The 15,989-nt window shown below is 47.8% G+C and overlaps 3 protein-coding genes across 3 annotated transcripts; 2 read left to right on the top strand and 1 right to left on the bottom strand.

Annotated features, from left to right (window-relative positions):
- Positions 1–1,461: 1,461 nt before the first annotated feature.
- LOC101441042 (histone H2B type 1-C/E/F/G/I-like) lies at positions 1,462–2,248 on the bottom strand. Its single transcript, XM_004463522.5, has one exon. It carries the CDS (start codon positions 2,100–2,102, stop codon positions 1,722–1,724), a length of 381 nt encoding a protein of 126 aa, XP_004463579.1. The 5' UTR covers positions 2,103–2,248; the 3' UTR covers positions 1,462–1,721.
- A 199-nt stretch (positions 2,249–2,447) lies between these two features.
- On the top strand, positions 2,448–10,284 carry LOC101440601 (histone H2A type 1). The gene has a single exon (XM_058285356.2). It carries the CDS (start codon positions 2,493–2,495, stop codon positions 2,883–2,885), a length of 393 nt encoding a protein of 130 aa, XP_058141339.1. The 5' UTR covers positions 2,448–2,492; the 3' UTR covers positions 2,886–10,284.
- On the top strand, positions 3,968–10,284 carry LOC139437312 (histone H3.1). Its single transcript, XM_071211006.1, has 2 exons — positions 3,968–6,203; positions 7,472–10,284. Exon 1 carries the CDS (start codon positions 3,968–3,970, stop codon positions 4,376–4,378), a length of 411 nt encoding a protein of 136 aa, XP_071067107.1. The 3' UTR covers positions 4,379–6,203; positions 7,472–10,284.
- Positions 10,285–15,989: the final 5,705 nt, after the last annotated feature.

Here is a 15,989-nt window from a genome sequence, read left to right as displayed (position 1 = left end):
GCTATTTTATAATATAAAGGCATCAAAATAATGATTTAGTACTTATAATTATTTGTTACATTTTAACCCTTGGTTACGAGGACATGGGAGGGTCCCCAGAAATTATGACACATGTTGCTTGGTTTGATAATCAAAGGCAGGGAAGGCGCTCAGTTACAGAACTAGGATATCTTAAGAGATGGTTCTAAAGATGGTTGTGGACTGTAAGAACTTGAATATTAGCCACACTGACAAGACAAGGAATCCCAACTGGCCCAAGGAGGCATTTTTTATTGCTTCAACCAGAGGCTTTGGCCACAGCCAACATTTTTGGGGACTTCCTTTGTCCAAGCATTGCTCTTAGTGCTTTATCTGTATTCCTTTATCAAACACCCCAACAATGCCCTATGATAGATACTATTTTTATTCCTGATTTAGAGTGAAGGAAACTTGGTTAAGTAATTTGTCCAAGTTCAGGATTCAAACATAAACAATCAGGGCTGTTATCACCCTTAACCATACTTGCACATTTCTTTTCATGAATACATTGCTTTTAGGTGTATTTAAAATTAGCTTTTGGAGAGCAAGAAGTAAATGTTTTAATTATATGGAGGATTTACGGGATTTTCTCCACCAGCCCCACTATCAAGTTGGGTTACTTATTCAGGTCAGTGTTTACAGTAATCTATGTAGGCCTTTGTAAGTAAAGACACCTACAAATAAATAGAAAATGAGATTTTTGTCCTTAGGTTTAGCACTGCCTATGCCTATGGTTTCCTCTCCGTACCACGATGCCTAGAAAAGTTAAACCTGCTTTCAAGTGATCTTTAGTTCCCAAAAATATTTTTGTCTTTTATTTTTCACTTAAACTCTTAATGGTGTAAGGAATATGCTTTGTCTCAAAGAAAGTGTGTTTCCTGACTGTTTTTACTTTCTTCTTACTCCATACTCTACTTCCCCTTAGGCCTAAATTCTCACCCCCTCCCTCCCCAGTGCAGCCCAGCCCCCTAGAGGTCTTAATGTGGGAGTGGTGAGGGGTCCATGAATCATGGTGTGGGGAAACAAACCTTGGTTTTATTAGATTTGTATAAAGGCAAGTGACTTAACATTAATTCTTGAGGGAATGCACTTGTAAACCGCAAAACCCATCTCACAGGTGACTGCAGGATAAAACAAATGACAACATATGCTAAAGGGGCCACACATGTTCTCTGCTGCTCTTGTCACAGTCTCAAAATTCTAATTCTCTGGGAATCAAGCAACTGGATGCCATTCTCCACACTGTTTTGAGAATCGACAGGTCCCCCCAAACCCCCAATATCACACATGGTATAGCACTGGACTTGGTATTTTTCTTTATACCATGTGGTCCTGTTGCCAGATGCCTCTCCATTTTCTGCCATGTAGACTACTCGAGTGGATGATGGGAGTTCCTGACCTTGCAAAGAAATATAATGAAATGTAAGGAAGAAAACACACATGTTCAGTAACAGGATTTTAAAGATGGTAGATTTGGAACGAGAAGATTTAGAACGGCTAAGATTGCCTCAGGATCAACCACAGTGAGAAAGGTTTTGTAAGTAGCCTTCAGTTACTCCCAACCAAGATAATTAATAATAATCCAAAGTAGGGAGACAAAATTTCTGAGGGTGGAGAATTCGAGTTACAACCTTTTAAACGACAACGTGGGTGGCTCTGAAAAGAGCCTTTGGGGTGAGGTGAAAGGCGCTTGCCGGGGGCGCCTACTTGGAGCTGGTGTACTTGGTGACGGCCTTGGTGCCCTCGGACACGGCGTGCTTGGCCAGCTCCCCGGGCAGCAGCAGGCGCACGGCCGTCTGGATCTCCCGCGACGTGATGGTCGAGCGCTTGTTGTAATGCGCCAGGCGCGACGCCTCGCCCGCGATGCGCTCGAAGATGTCGTTGACGAAGGAGTTCATGATGCCCATGGCCTTGGACGAGATGCCGGTGTCGGGGTGCACCTGCTTGAGCACCTTGTACACGTAGACGGCGTAGCTCTCCTTGCGGCTGCGCTTGCGCTTCTTGCCGTCCTTCTTCTGCGCCTTGGTCACCGCCTTCTTGGAGCCCTTCTTCGGGGCGGGGGCGGACTTGGCCGGCTCAGGCATTGTAAGGAGAAACCAACGGCACTTCGCGGCAGGAAACAAAATGTGTCCCAGAATAAACGCCACTATTATTTGTTAGATGTATATGCAGACTAAGGGTTGCGGAGATAAGTTTCTGATTGGACATTCTTGTATCCGAACCTCTGATAGGCTAGTTCTCCATTCCAAACTCTCATTGGCTTTTCCCATAGTTCAACCATTACTAATTTGACCTTTCAATGAAAAATTCTTTATGTAAATTAGGTTTTTCAACCTACTTTTCGATTGGCTGCAACTTCTGTTCCACCGACACTATAGGCTGGTTTACCAAACTACCGCAGAATATAACTGTCTAGATCTTGTGAGTTAGAAGACAGTTTTCTACTTTATCGGCAATTGTTTGTTTAGCTCGCTATGTCCGGACGCGGCAAGCAGGGCGGCAAGGCGCGCGCCAAGGCCAAGACGCGCTCGTCGCGGGCCGGCCTGCAGTTCCCCGTGGGCCGCGTGCACCGCCTGCTGCGCAAGGGCAACTACGCCGAGCGGGTCGGCGCCGGCGCCCCGGTCTACCTGGCCGCCGTGCTCGAGTACCTGACGGCCGAGATCCTCGAGCTGGCGGGCAACGCGGCCCGCGACAACAAGAAGACGCGCATCATCCCGCGCCACCTGCAGCTGGCCATCCGCAACGACGAGGAGCTCAACAAGCTGCTGGGCAAGGTCACCATCGCGCAGGGCGGCGTGCTGCCCAACATCCAGGCCGTGCTGCTGCCCAAGAAGACCGAGAGCCACCACAAGGCCAAGGGCAAGTGAAGCAACAAACTACAGTTTGTCTGACTCAGTACCACTGTTCATTACCCAAAGGCTCTTTTAAGAGCCATCCACCTTTTCACGTAAGGAACTTGTAACTACTTGCCTTCTTAAAGTATCGCACTTCAGGCAGTTTTCACAACCTGCACCCTAAACGCACCTAACTCAGTGCAAGTGGCATTGTTCTAGGCTGGTCTCAAGGTTTTTAGTGACATAAATACTGTGCCATTGGATGTGGTATAGGGAAACGGGGTAATGCTGTAAGGGCAGTTCTTAGTATAGCTGGGAACTTAGGGAGCATTTACAAAACGTTGGGTTTTTTGGACGGACAAGTCTATCGATATTCTTTGTAGAGGAGAGAAGCCAAAAGTAAGAAGCAAGCCAATTTTCCGAGGAAACATTCACCCAGTACAAAGTACAGTGTGTGTGGTAATGTCAAGGGGCCAGTTATGTCGAAAGTGACAGGAAAACAGCGAGCCTTTCAAATTGTGACTACAGTTAAATTCCACGTGGTTAACACAGGGAAAGGAATTAACTCTCGTTGCGCCACCGGGAATACCCGGACCAGCCGCTTTTACTCGAGTTTTCCAGGTCCTCCACCCAGAAACGCTGCCACATCGGGAAAAGGCTTCATATAGTGGATACTGGAAGTGGCAGTCCAGACGTTCAGTGGATTAATCCAGGACTGTGCGAGCAAAGGGAATAAAATTCAAGGAAATACGTTCTCAAAGCGTGATCCTCGAAATCTCAGGCCCCCACAGATCTGCTCAGTCAATCAGTATCTTTCCAGGAGCACTTGTTTGTTACGGCCATACAGCTTGAAAAGTGCTTAACCAGGATATTAGAAAATTAGCTTCCTCGAATCTCAGACTGTTAACAAAGGAGAGGATGGAACTGTGGAGTTATTCATCCAATCAGAGTGCCTAATAATTCACCAATCACGCTGCTCACTCTTCAGCCAATGGGTTTACTGCGCGGGACTTTTGAAAAGTCGCAAGGCCAATCAGAATGCGCCTGCGTATATATAAGGAGAACTTCTTTCCTTTTTCTTGTCAGGTTTACCAAACCGATCCAATTTCTTCGCAATGGCCCGCACGAAGCAGACGGCCCGCAAGTCGACCGGCGGCAAGGCGCCCCGCAAGCAGCTGGCCACCAAGGCGGCCCGCAAGAGCGCGCCGGCCACGGGCGGCGTCAAGAAGCCGCACCGCTACCGGCCCGGCACCGTGGCGCTGCGCGAGATCCGCCGCTACCAGAAGTCCACCGAGCTGCTGATCCGCAAGCTGCCGTTCCAGCGCCTGGTGCGCGAGATCGCGCAGGACTTCAAGACCGACCTGCGCTTCCAGAGCTCGGCCGTCATGGCGCTGCAGGAGGCGTGCGAGGCCTACCTGGTGGGGCTCTTCGAGGACACCAACCTCTGCGCCATCCACGCCAAGCGCGTCACCATCATGCCCAAGGACATCCAGCTCGCCCGCCGCATCCGCGGCGAGAGGGCGTAAAACTTTGCTCTACCAGGTCTAACTTCCAACTCAAAGGCTCTTCTAAGAGCCACCCACGTGGCCTAGAAAGTAGCTGTATCTCTTAGAAGATGTAGTTAAGTGCGGCTGGCTAGAAGGTGCTTTTTAACCTGGTTTATCTTGCGAGCGTGGTTTCATAAGTGTCTCAGCCACCCTGTTGATGCTGGCTTGCTGTACATGTGGGAAGTGGTTTTGAGCGGCTCTATTCCTGCACATCTGTAGTTTTGGTACAGCGAAATCGTAGACAAAGCAATTTGCTTACTATGAGGAAATGGCGCTTTCGCCGGGGAGATGGCGACTGGCGTCTTAAGTAGGGGTTGTGACCTCGCGAAGGGATCCCTCCAATGACTAGTTGGTTTCAGCTCGTCCGAGGGCCGTCCAATAGGAAAGCCTGGGTCCTGGTCAGAGGTCGTGGGGAGTGTCCATCCAGCGTTGAATTCACCAAAGGCGGAAGCGTGTGCAGCGTTAGGCAGGAAAGCTTACGCAATGGGTGCAGGGGCTGCGTGCCGCGGCTGTCCGGCCGAGAATGAGTCCGCATTGTTAGCGAACCTCTGACGTCATCACGTGGGGACTTATTTAACCAATTGGCTGTGGCCGCCTTTGTGTACGGTGTATAGAAGCCCATGGATTGTTCACTGGAGGAAAAAATACAGGAAAATAGAGAGGATCGGAGTGCTTGATGATTGATATCCCGTTTGTCCCGGGTTTCTCTACAGCCGTTGTGCTACAGCGTCCCTTTGCGGCTAAGGATTCCGGGCCCCGCCTCTGGGAAGTAAGACGACGACGGTGAGGATGACTGCGCCCTGTGCTCCGGGACGCCCGGCGCCCGACGGGATGTGGCCTCGCACAGGCCCGTGGTTTCCCGTGGCAGCCGTTTTGCAGCAGTGGTCTGCTCCGCAGAGCTGGGAGCATGTCGACCGTACCCCCCAGTCCATAGCCGAGGCCCTGAAAAAGCTTGAACCCGGCTTATCGACTTCCAGGCGGGAGAAGGCAGGCAAAGTGTCGTGCCTCTTCCTTACCGTGTTGAGAGAACAACATAAGGAGACCTTGGCAGCACAGGAAGAGGTGCGGCGGCTGCAGGCCGCCCAGGAGGACCTGGAGGCGCAGATACACGCGTTGAAAGAAGAGGCGGCTGTGCGGCCACCGAGTGGCGCTGACGGTGCAGGAAGTGAGTCGCAGTTGTCTCGGGCAAGTACTCCTCCATTGCCACACACCCCCCCCGTAACAAAACGGCAGATTGAGCCTGATCAGCCTGTGGCACCTGAGGGTGGAGCGGCCGCAGCGCCCCAAGTGCAGCCGCCGACCACATCCACAGCTTACACCTCGGAGGGACTGAGGGCGCTGGCTAGACAGATTCGGCAGAAGCCTACTGAGACATTCCTGCTTGGCTTTTGGGTCTCTGGGACGATGGGATGAACAGTTTGGAATTATCGGGGGAGGAGATGCAGCAGTTAAGCTCCATTACCACCCACCCGACTTTGAGACGGCTTATACAAACCAGCCAGCTGCTGGCGCAAGGCAGCCACTCTGTTATTCATTGGTTAATGAGCTTGGCCCGCCAAGTATGGAGAAATGCAGGTGAAGTCCCTGAGACCGTCAGCAGGTGGGCCACATATATAGATTTGGTGCCCATCATAAACGGGAAATGGGAATGCGACAGATGGTCTTCCAACAGGAGTATCGTGGTCCGGATGATGAGTTATTTACTACCCGCATGAAGGACATGATATTAGCTACCGCCCCTCCTGGGACTTTTGGGGCTTTGACCGCTATCTTAGCCCCTTACGTGGACCGTAATATATATGAGGTAACTACCGCCATGGCCCGATTGGGAGATGTAGAGGTACGGAGGTGGGAGAGACGGGCACATCCAGTAAAACAAGGTGTAAAGCCAGTGGCCCCGAGGCCCAGGGCTAAGAGAAATGAAGGCCCCCTAAAGGTATCTCGCCTGCAGATGTGGGTAGACCTTTTAGCCGCAGGGGTGGATCCAGAGAAAATTGACCAGCAACCGAATGAAGTATTGTTGTCCCTGTGGAGGGAGTTAGCCCCCCAGCAGCGGTACACGAAATTGAAAGGCAAAAAATCGGCAGAAAATCGCCCCTTACGGTTTCGGGATGTTTTGCTATCCAGTGTTGGAGAGGAGTCAGACTTTTTGGATTGACGCGCTGGCTGAGGGGCCTGGTTGGGGGACTCGGTAGACCGGAGGCCACATGTAGAATGGTCCATTTATTGTTCCCCTCCAGAATGTGTGGCACATTTTTGCCCTGGTAGACACTGGAGCTGAATGTATTTTATTATATGGGAATCCTGACCGATTTAACTGTCCAACAACTTATATTGATGGGTATGGAGGCTGAACAATACGGGTAAACAAGCTGGTTCTGGGAATCAGACAACTCCATGTATTGTGTACGATTCCACTATCCCAGAATGTTGTTTCGGGCGTGAGTAAACTGCAGGGATGGACATTGCAGACAACTCAAGGTGAATTCCTGCTATGGGTAAGAGTAGTCAGCCAGGCCCATGGTTCATGGTCATCCACATCATTCACCAGTACAGTTGCCCACACCTAGATGGGTAGTGAAGGTATGTCAGTATCGACTGTGAAGAAGAAATTGGACAGACTATTTCACAGTTGGAAAAGGCTGGCATTGTGCAGATGGCGCGTAGTCCTTCTAATTCCTGTTTGGCCTGTCAGGAAACCCAGTGGGACATGGAGGATGACAGTGGACTACCGAGAGTTGAACAAGGTCACCCTGCCTTTTCACGCTGCTGTGCTTTTAATAGTGGATTTGATGGACCACTTGATGGCCTCACTGGGATGATAACACTATGTGGTGGACTTAGCTAATGCATTCTTTTCTATTGCTTTAGCTTCAGAAAGTAAGAATCAATTTGCTTTTACTTGGGAAGGATGACAATGGACTTTTGTGGTTCTACCCCAAGGATATGTACATCGTCCTAACATCTGCCATGGATTGGTGGCACAAGGTTTAGCCACCTGGCAGGGAAAGCCTAGGGTCTGCCTATATCATTATATTGATGATAACATATTAACTTCTGATTCTTTTACAGATTTAGAAGATGCGGACGGTTGTGCCATGCATTGGATGCCTGGGGATGGGCAATCAATGAGACAAAGGTGCAGATACCTGGATTGTTTGTAAAATTTTGGGGAGTTGTCTGGTTGAGTAAGACCAAAGTAATCCCAACTGAGCATTTATTGAAAAGGTTCTGGCATATTCTAGACCAACTACTGTGAAGCAGTTATAGGCTTTTTTGGGCCTGTTGGGCTATTAGAGGTCTTTATACCTCACCTAGCACAAATATTGTGCCCCCCTTATGTGCTGATAAAAAAGGGGACCCCCTGGGACTGGGGAAACAATCAGGAAACTGCATTAATGGCTGCAAAAAGAGCAATAGCACAGGCCCAAGCTTTACAGATAATTGACAAAACTTTCCCTTTCCAGTTGGATGTTACTTCCCATGAGACAAGATTCAGATGGCATCCTGGCAATCGCATGGTAAACGTAGGGTTCCGATAGGATTTTGGTCACAATTATGGGAGGTAGCGGAATTAGGTATTCACCTATTGAGTGGCAGTTGGCTGCTGTGTATGTTGCTACTGAACCAGTTTCTGACTCTCAAAAGATAGCAGTTTATACCACTTTTTCATAGCCTGTTGGGTATGGTCATGGGTGATGGCCCTCCGTACTGGAATGGTTCAAATGTCTACTTTTGTGAATGGGAGGCCTCTTTAGTGCCTTGAGCACCAGCCCATTGGCCACTCACCTTTAGGCCTTTAGGCCCAATAACATTTCAGGAAATACTAGGATCTATCGATAGCTCTGTGCCTGAACAGCCTAGCCCATACAGAGAAGGTTGACTTCCCATACCAGATGAGGCCTGGTATGTGGATGGATCCAGTTGAGGTAACCCGTCCTAATAGGCTGCCAGGGGGATAAGGCTACATACAGGAGACATCTGGTTTGAAACTGGAATGGGATAAAGCAGTCATTGGACTGAATTATGGGATGAGTGGACGGTCATTATGCATGAGCCCAGACCTTTAAGTATTTGTAATACTTATTACAATTACAATTGGGCAGTTTATAGAGCGCTGACCCTGTGGTTGCCCCAGTGGGTAGCTCGGAATTGGACTGTGAGTGGTCGCCCAATATGGGGACAACCAATGTGGGAGGACTTATGGAAGCATGGTGCTCACAGTCAAGTCACTGTGTTTCACGTATCTGGACAGTGGCCACAATATTACCCAGGTAATGATGTTGCAGATGCTTTGATTAAGGTACATGTATTATGTACACAAGGAGGGGAAAAAGCTATGTGACTCCATTGACATAGTTGGGCCCTATATCCTATTACAGATTGCCCGTAGATATGGCACCCCTATCTCTATAGCAGAAGTGGTAGATGCCAGTAAGATGTGTCCGGCTTGTGCTGCTAATTCGCATTGATATCAACTTGGGAGAAACGGGAGTAATTAAGAGAGGAGGTCAACATTTGCAGCATTGGCAGGTCGATTATCTAGGGTCTCTACCTTCCTCTTCAGGGTATAAATATGCCCTTATGGCTGTAGATACCAATACCGGGTTGCTGTTTGTACACCTTGCTACAGCAAGTAATTGGGATGTGGCTTCAGACTACCAACCAAAGTACTTCTGAATGGGAGGAAGTAAAAATGTCAAGTAGAGAAACTACTACATTGGCATATGGACAATTCCCATCTTCCTATTGGGTATGCTATCCGAAATGGATGGGGTTGGTTAGCTGCAGAACGTGTGGACTTAAGGGACAAAGCACCACAATGTATTGAACAAAATTTTGGAGATTCCCAGCAGGTGGTGGGATGGACCCCTAAATTCCTATGTAATCACAGTGTGGTATCTAATGTTAACCGGAGATTGGTAGAACGGACAAAAGTATGTGGGTACTAAACCTACTGATAGGCTCCCATGGGCGTATCTTCGGGTGTGTGGGAGGCATGGCTGACCTTACCTACGTGCTAATTGTACTGGGCGCTGTACGTGGGACCCACCATATGTACCGGGATGGATTATGACTTCCCTGCCAGAAACATTTCAAAATTGGGACCGTCAGAAAAGAGTTGCTTGGTGGTTTTACTCTTTGGCTCTTTTCTTGCCAGGGGGTGGTGCCAGCAAGGTGGAATTAGATACTGAGGCTTTAGCTGAGCATACTACCCAGGCCCTTAATCAAACCCGCCAGGCCTTAACCTTCATGATGGGTGAAACCAGCCACAGGAGAAAAGATGTCTTGCAGAGTCAGATGGCTTTAGACCTCGTAACGGATGCACAGGGTGGAACTTGGGCTCTGCTACATGTGAATTGCTGTGTGTACATCCCTGACCATCAGAATCCTGTTGCTGAAGCTTTGTTAGAAATGGATGGGGAAGTGCAGGCTATTCAGGCCTTATCCCGAGACCCTTTACACCAATGGGGACCTCTCTAACCCTCACCTGGAGGTGGCTAGGAACTGCTAGCTGGGATGGCGGGCATACTGGTGGAATGCTGCTCGCTGTTCCTTAGATTGTTGTGGTCTCTGGGCCCAAGGAGCCGTATTATGGCAAGGAGTGCCCCTTAAAACGCAGGCCGTTTAAGGGGTTCATGCAGGGGGAAACGAGCAAGAAGCTGTTAAGCAGCCTGCTCAGTGGTAACCAGCTGCCGGCCACGCATATCTGGTCGAGAATGTCTTATCTAATGTCTTAATGTAGTCAACCGATGTAATCCTCACGTGTACACTTTTATAACCAGTGGGCTTGTGGTCACCTTTGTATATAATGTATCAAAGCCGATGGCTTGTTCACTGGGAAAAATAGGGAGGGCAAAGATGATTAAACTATGAACACTCAACCAGCTGCCCCGCGTGCTTTCTTGCAGTTCGCTACTGGACGAGAGTGTCCATCACTGGCTGAGCAACTTGGACCCGACAGTGTGCATTGGTTTCCCTTCTGAATCTCTTTCCCATTGGTTTGGACACTGATAAGGAAGAGCCCATGTTTTGTTTATCGGTCATTTTCTTGCTCATTTCTATGTCTGAAGACGTAATCCCTGCCACTGTGTAAAAATTCTGAGACTTTTTGGTTTTCCTATGTAATAAGTTTGGCCTTCAACATAGAAAACAAGGAGTGCTTTGTTATGCCAGCAACTAACTTCCCATCTTAAAAATAAGAATTAGGATTTCTAATGAGCTCATCTTGGCAGAGCCCATGGCTGCATTGCTACTCACTGGTAACACTTGGGAGGGAATTTGCTAGAAATGTAGAATCTCAAATCCCACCCAGATCTGAGTCAGACTCTGCAGTTAGGTCAAGTTAGGTGATTAACATGAACACTATCCATAATTCAAAATAGTTTAAGAAACTTTTTTAATGGTGCTTTTGAGGTCTCAAGAAAATGAGCCTGCCTCTGAACTCATTATTTATGTAAAATAATTGAATATTCCCTAAAGCAAGAGTGCGCACCTCAAGATCATAAAGTAGTTTGATTCATTAGATCAGTGGTCTCCACATTGACTGCACATTACAGTCACCTGAGGACCTTGTGTAGCAGCTCCTTTGCCTGGGACCCATTTAGAACTAATCAGTCTGAGGGTGGGCCTGGCAAAAAGTTTTAAAACGGCTCAGGTGCTTCCCACGGGCAGTTAGGGTTGAGACTTAATGCTATTTAAGTACCAAGCCTGTAATCAACTGTTTGATTCCAGACTTAACAAGAAAATAGACTGATTTCTAAAAGAATTTTCTTGACAGCTGATTGATCACTGCTCTGCATAAAATGGCTCCTGGCTCTTACAGCAATTTCTGAGTGCAAGGCTAAAGACTACGAGGTTTTCCAGATGGTTACATAAAGGACCAGGAACCATCCTGAGCTTTTGGCAGATGTCCTGAGAATACCTCTGTCTTCACATTGGGCTTTTCCCGTACAAAATAGCCCAAGAGTCTTTCTGGGTATCCAATTAGTCTCCCTCCATGGCTTTCTTTTTTTCTTTTTTAACACAATTTGTCATTTTCATTTCTAGAAACTTTTATTTGGGAAATTTTAGAATATGATAAAGGGAACCTGAATTACAGTTAGTACCTGCACTCTGTGAGCTGTGTGCACTAGGCGGGCTGCAGACTGGGCAGGGGCCCTCCTTCCTGCTCCTCTACCACCAGCTGCAGGAGTGATGTCCTGAAGAGGGGGTGCCGGCGGGGCAGGGGTCCCCTCACTGCTCCTGCGCCTGCGCCACCTGGGATGGGTGACGATTGCTGTGTCCCCACTGGGACTGCGGACCGACGCAGCAGGTGTGGCTTCCCGCTCCCTCCCTCACCTGTGTTCTGCTGGGACGTGGCCCCTTTGGGCAGGTGGGTGGGGTCCCCCTCATCCTGGCCCAGAAGCTGTGCATGGAGGTTCTGCGGCCAGCGCGACGGCCTCGAGGCCACCGCGGGGTCGTGCAAGGCCGGGGTGGGCTGAACCGTGGAGCCCACCTGCTGGCCGGCCCTGCTCTCCAGGGCCCACCACAGCTGCCTTCTGCAGAGGACAGCAAGCCTGTGCATCTGCTCTCTACAGGCTGTGGTGCCGTGCCTTGGGGGGCAGCAGCCTGTAGCCCATGGAGTGGGCCAGGCTGTTCTGGGCACCCTCCAGGGATCTGTGTGCAACCGACACCTTCCTCTGGGTGCCCGCTCTGCCCTTCAGCCCGCCTTCCCGGCGCCTGGCCCAGCCACCCTGAGCAGACCTGTGCCTGAGGGTGGGGACAGGGCCCCCAGCAAGGAGAGAAGCACCTGCAGCTTTGGAGGCCCCGCATGCCCCTCAGCACCCACTAACGGTGTAGGCTATGGGTGGGAGGCTGTGCATCTCTTCATAGATAACCTAAGCTGTATGCATCTGACGGTAACCATGGGAACCACTACAGTTCTGGAAAAAAAACAATGGAAGCTCTATAAACTTTAAATATTCAAGGAAAATGCAAACAAAATAGGTTAAAAGCTTACTTGGAATGTATAAGGGTCATGTTAAAAGCTTACCCAGAATGGGGAATATATGCTAATTCAAACTTACTGAGCACTGAAAGAAAGAACTATTTAACTCTTCCTCTGTATAAAAGGAACTCAAAAATCTTATACGGGGCTTGGGTTTTGGATGAGAAGTTCCTGAGCCCGGCTGGTTGTAAATAAACTCATTTTTTCCTTCCCAAAATTTTTACTGACTCCTGGCCTTTCCATATGCAATAATTGAACCCCTCTAGACATCTACAACACGAGAGCAGTAGGACAGGCGGGCCTCTCTGGCAAGTCCAGGCACCCCGCGCTCTCCTCTGTCTTGTCTACACCGCGTCTCTCTTCATGCAGATATTGAAGTGATTAAATATGGGTTCCTGGCTTGCCTTGTCAGCAAGAGATTGTCGGGGGTCAGGTCTGTCTGCGGAGACCCTTACTAGGCTGAGGTGCCCGGCATACAAGCCACATACTTGTGGGGAGTTTTCTGCACTCATTGGCCTCACTTTTCTTTTTTCTGTAAAATGGAGATAACTCCAGGGAGAGGGAATATATACAAATATGCCATTCGTAAATTGCAGAATGCTTTTCCCTCTCTCATTACCCTAACAAAGAGTGCACAAACCGCCCCCCCCCCCAAAAAAAACACACTTATGGGAAATTTTAGAATATGTAAAAGTAGAGAAAATAGTATTGTGCTAAAAACAAAATAAAGACTTACAAAGGGGCACAGAGCAAGTTTATTGAGCTAAAGTTGCATTAATGCAAGAGCATTGCTAAAAGGTTATTGCTGGAAGAGATGAGCTGGGAGAGCAGCTTATGTGGCTGCTTGAGACAAAGGGGAGGGGTGGGGAATGGGGAAGGGTAAAGGGGACAAGATTTGTGGTTGCTACACAGGGCTTTAGGGACTGTTGGGGCAGGGTGGCCTGGAGACCCAGCTAATTATGAAGCAGGATGTTGGTGTAAGGGTGAGGTCATCTGTTGAAGACCAGCAGCCCCTGCTGGAGTCAGCTTGAACTCTTTGCTATAGTTCTTCCTCCCAGGCTGAGGCAGGGTTTTTATCAGCACGGCAAAGGATCACTGGTATATCAGCCTGTTTCAGTTAACCAGTTTTTTCTTTATAATTTCCTGGATAAAATGGGAGCTCAAGCAAATCAAGATGGTTAGTAAAATCATGGATCATTCCAGTTTCACGGTATAAATTCTATGTGCTCCTCATCCAGCCTCAACATCACTGGCTGGTATGCTTTATCTAGACCCCCGCCACCACACTGCCTTGATTGTTGCAAAGCCAACCATCTAATACTATCTCTCAGTATTTCAGTACACTTCTATCATTTTAAAACATAATTACAATATCACGTTATCCCCCCAACAATCAATATTTCTTTCACGTTCATGAACTTGGAATTTTATTTCCTCTAATATAGCCTGTGTATAAATTCAAACTTATGTTATATCCAAATATGCCTAGAAAACCAATTGAGAAGTATAAACTCTATAGGTTTTGGATATTCAGGAAGGATGTAAGTCAAATGTGTCAAGCTTACCTGGAATGTGGGGGTTCCTGCTAAAAGCTTACCTGGAATGTAGGGACTCTATGTTAAGCTGACCTGGAATATGGGGGATATGTGTTAACTCAAGCTGACCTGGAGGAAATAACCTATCTAATACTCAGATAAAACACTTGAAGAAACGAACAAAAAGTCTTTTTGCATACAAGCACCGGTTGACTCCCCACTCTTATTTCCTCTATAAAAGGAACCCAAAAATTCTATTCGGGGCTTGGTTTATATCAGGACAAGAGTCCACCGAGTCCAGCCGGTCGAAATAAATCATCTTCCTTCTCAGAGTTCTCACCTCCTGGCCTTCCATACCGTGTTCACCTGACTTCTCTGCTGCTACACCTCCACAGAGACTTGTTGAGGGATTACAGCGTCCCAGACACTGTTCTGTTTTTGGGAATATAAATGGAGAACCAAAAAGACAAACATTCTCATAGAGTTTACACTAAACTCTGGGCTAGACAGATAATAAACTAGATACATAACTATCATAGGTAGTATGTTAGATGATCAGAAGGAGAACAATGAAGGAAGAATGAGGAGTTCCTGGGCAGTTACAATTTAGATGAGGTAACCAGTGAAGACTGTACTGGGAGATAATAGCTCAGCCAAGATCTGGAAGAGTTGAGGAAGCAAGCTGCACGGATGTACTCGGAAAAGAGGTGCGAGAGAGTTGAGGTGCCAGAGTGGCTGTTGAGCAGGAGATAAGGCAGGGAAGCAAAAGGAAGCAGACTTTGGGGGGCTTGTAGGTCCCGGTGAGGGATTATTTGGCTTGTCCTGAGTGAGCTGGAAGGCCTGGACAAGAACTGAACTGGAGTCTGTGTTTGTCTCTCACTTAACCAGTTTCTGCTTTAGTTTTGGATATGTTCAGTTATGCTCCTATATGAAAATTAAGGCGCAGTTTCTTTGTTTTATGCTTTTCAGACCTTGAGAAAAGCAGCTGACTTGAAGCTTTTCATATACAGGGAGAAAATGGAAAACCTACATATGTTCATAATTTGGGTATTGATGTGGGCTATGGGTGGGGGGCTGTTCATCTCTTTTTGTCCTGACTTGTGGGTGTGGGACAGTAAGAGGCTGCAGTCCTGCCCTTGGTGACCATGGCAACGACTCCAGTCCCCAGAGGCAATTTAGCAATGCACGCTCTATATACATACCAGTCAGTCCAGGGAAACTCTGATGGTGGTGATGCCAAAGCTTAAGGGGACTTGGCCTTGGCCTTGAATGGGAAATAAATTTATGCAGCCTGTGCATAAATTCAAAACCACCTAATTCTGTATCCAAGTGTGCCTAGTCTCTAAAGATCCAGTTACATGATATAGGCCCTATGGGTTTTGAATGTTCAGGAAGGATGTAAGGCTGAATGTGTATTCAAAGGTGCATCCACATTGAATGTGGAGATGTTGTAGAATTTGAGATAGGTTCAATTATTTATGTATAGAAAGGCCAGGACTCAGGAATGATTTTGAGAAGGAAAAATGGTTTATTGATGGCGGCCGGACTTGGGAGCTTTCTGTTTTAAACCTGAGCCCTGAACAAGAATTTTGAGTTCCTTTTATACAGAGGAAGGGCTAAATCGTTCTTTGTTTCAGTGCTCTATAGGCTTGAATTAGCATATATATCTTCCACATCCTAGGTAAACATTTAGCTTGGACTTCATACATTCTAGATAAGCTTTTAGCACATTTGGTTTGCATTTTCCCAGAATATTTAAAGTTTATAGAGTTTGCATTGCTAAACTGTTTCCTGGGACTGGAGTCTTGCCATGGTCACCAACTGCAGGACTGCAGTTTCTTACTGTCTCACACCCACAAGTCACAGACAGCTTAGGTTATCTCTGAAGAAACAGCCTCCCCCCCATAGCCCACATCAGGGAGATGCTAATTCAAGCTCACCTGAAATGTGAGTGATATGTTAATTCAAAACCTATCTAGTACTCAGGCAAACAGTTAACTAACAAAGAAAATAGTTTTCTTTCCTAAAAGCACCATTAGACTCTGGACCCTGTATAAAAGAAACT

This window comes from Dasypus novemcinctus, chromosome 22 (assembly GCF_030445035.2).
Source record: "Dasypus novemcinctus isolate mDasNov1 chromosome 22, mDasNov1.1.hap2, whole genome shotgun sequence".
In the NCBI taxonomy this organism is placed as follows: domain Eukaryota; kingdom Metazoa; phylum Chordata; class Mammalia; order Cingulata; family Dasypodidae; genus Dasypus; species Dasypus novemcinctus.
The sequence above is the reverse complement of the archived record's forward strand: the minus strand, read 5'-3'. Positions and strand labels throughout refer to the sequence as shown.

Coding starts and splice junctions, on each gene's coding strand:
- LOC101441042 (XM_004463522.5), bottom strand. CDS start 2,102: ATGCCTGAGCCGGCCAAGTCCGCCCCCGCCCCGAAGAAGGGCTCCAAG.
- LOC101440601 (XM_058285356.2), top strand. CDS start 2,493: ATGTCCGGACGCGGCAAGCAGGGCGGCAAGGCGCGCGCCAAGGCCAAG.
- LOC139437312 (XM_071211006.1), top strand. CDS start 3,968: ATGGCCCGCACGAAGCAGACGGCCCGCAAGTCGACCGGCGGCAAGGCG.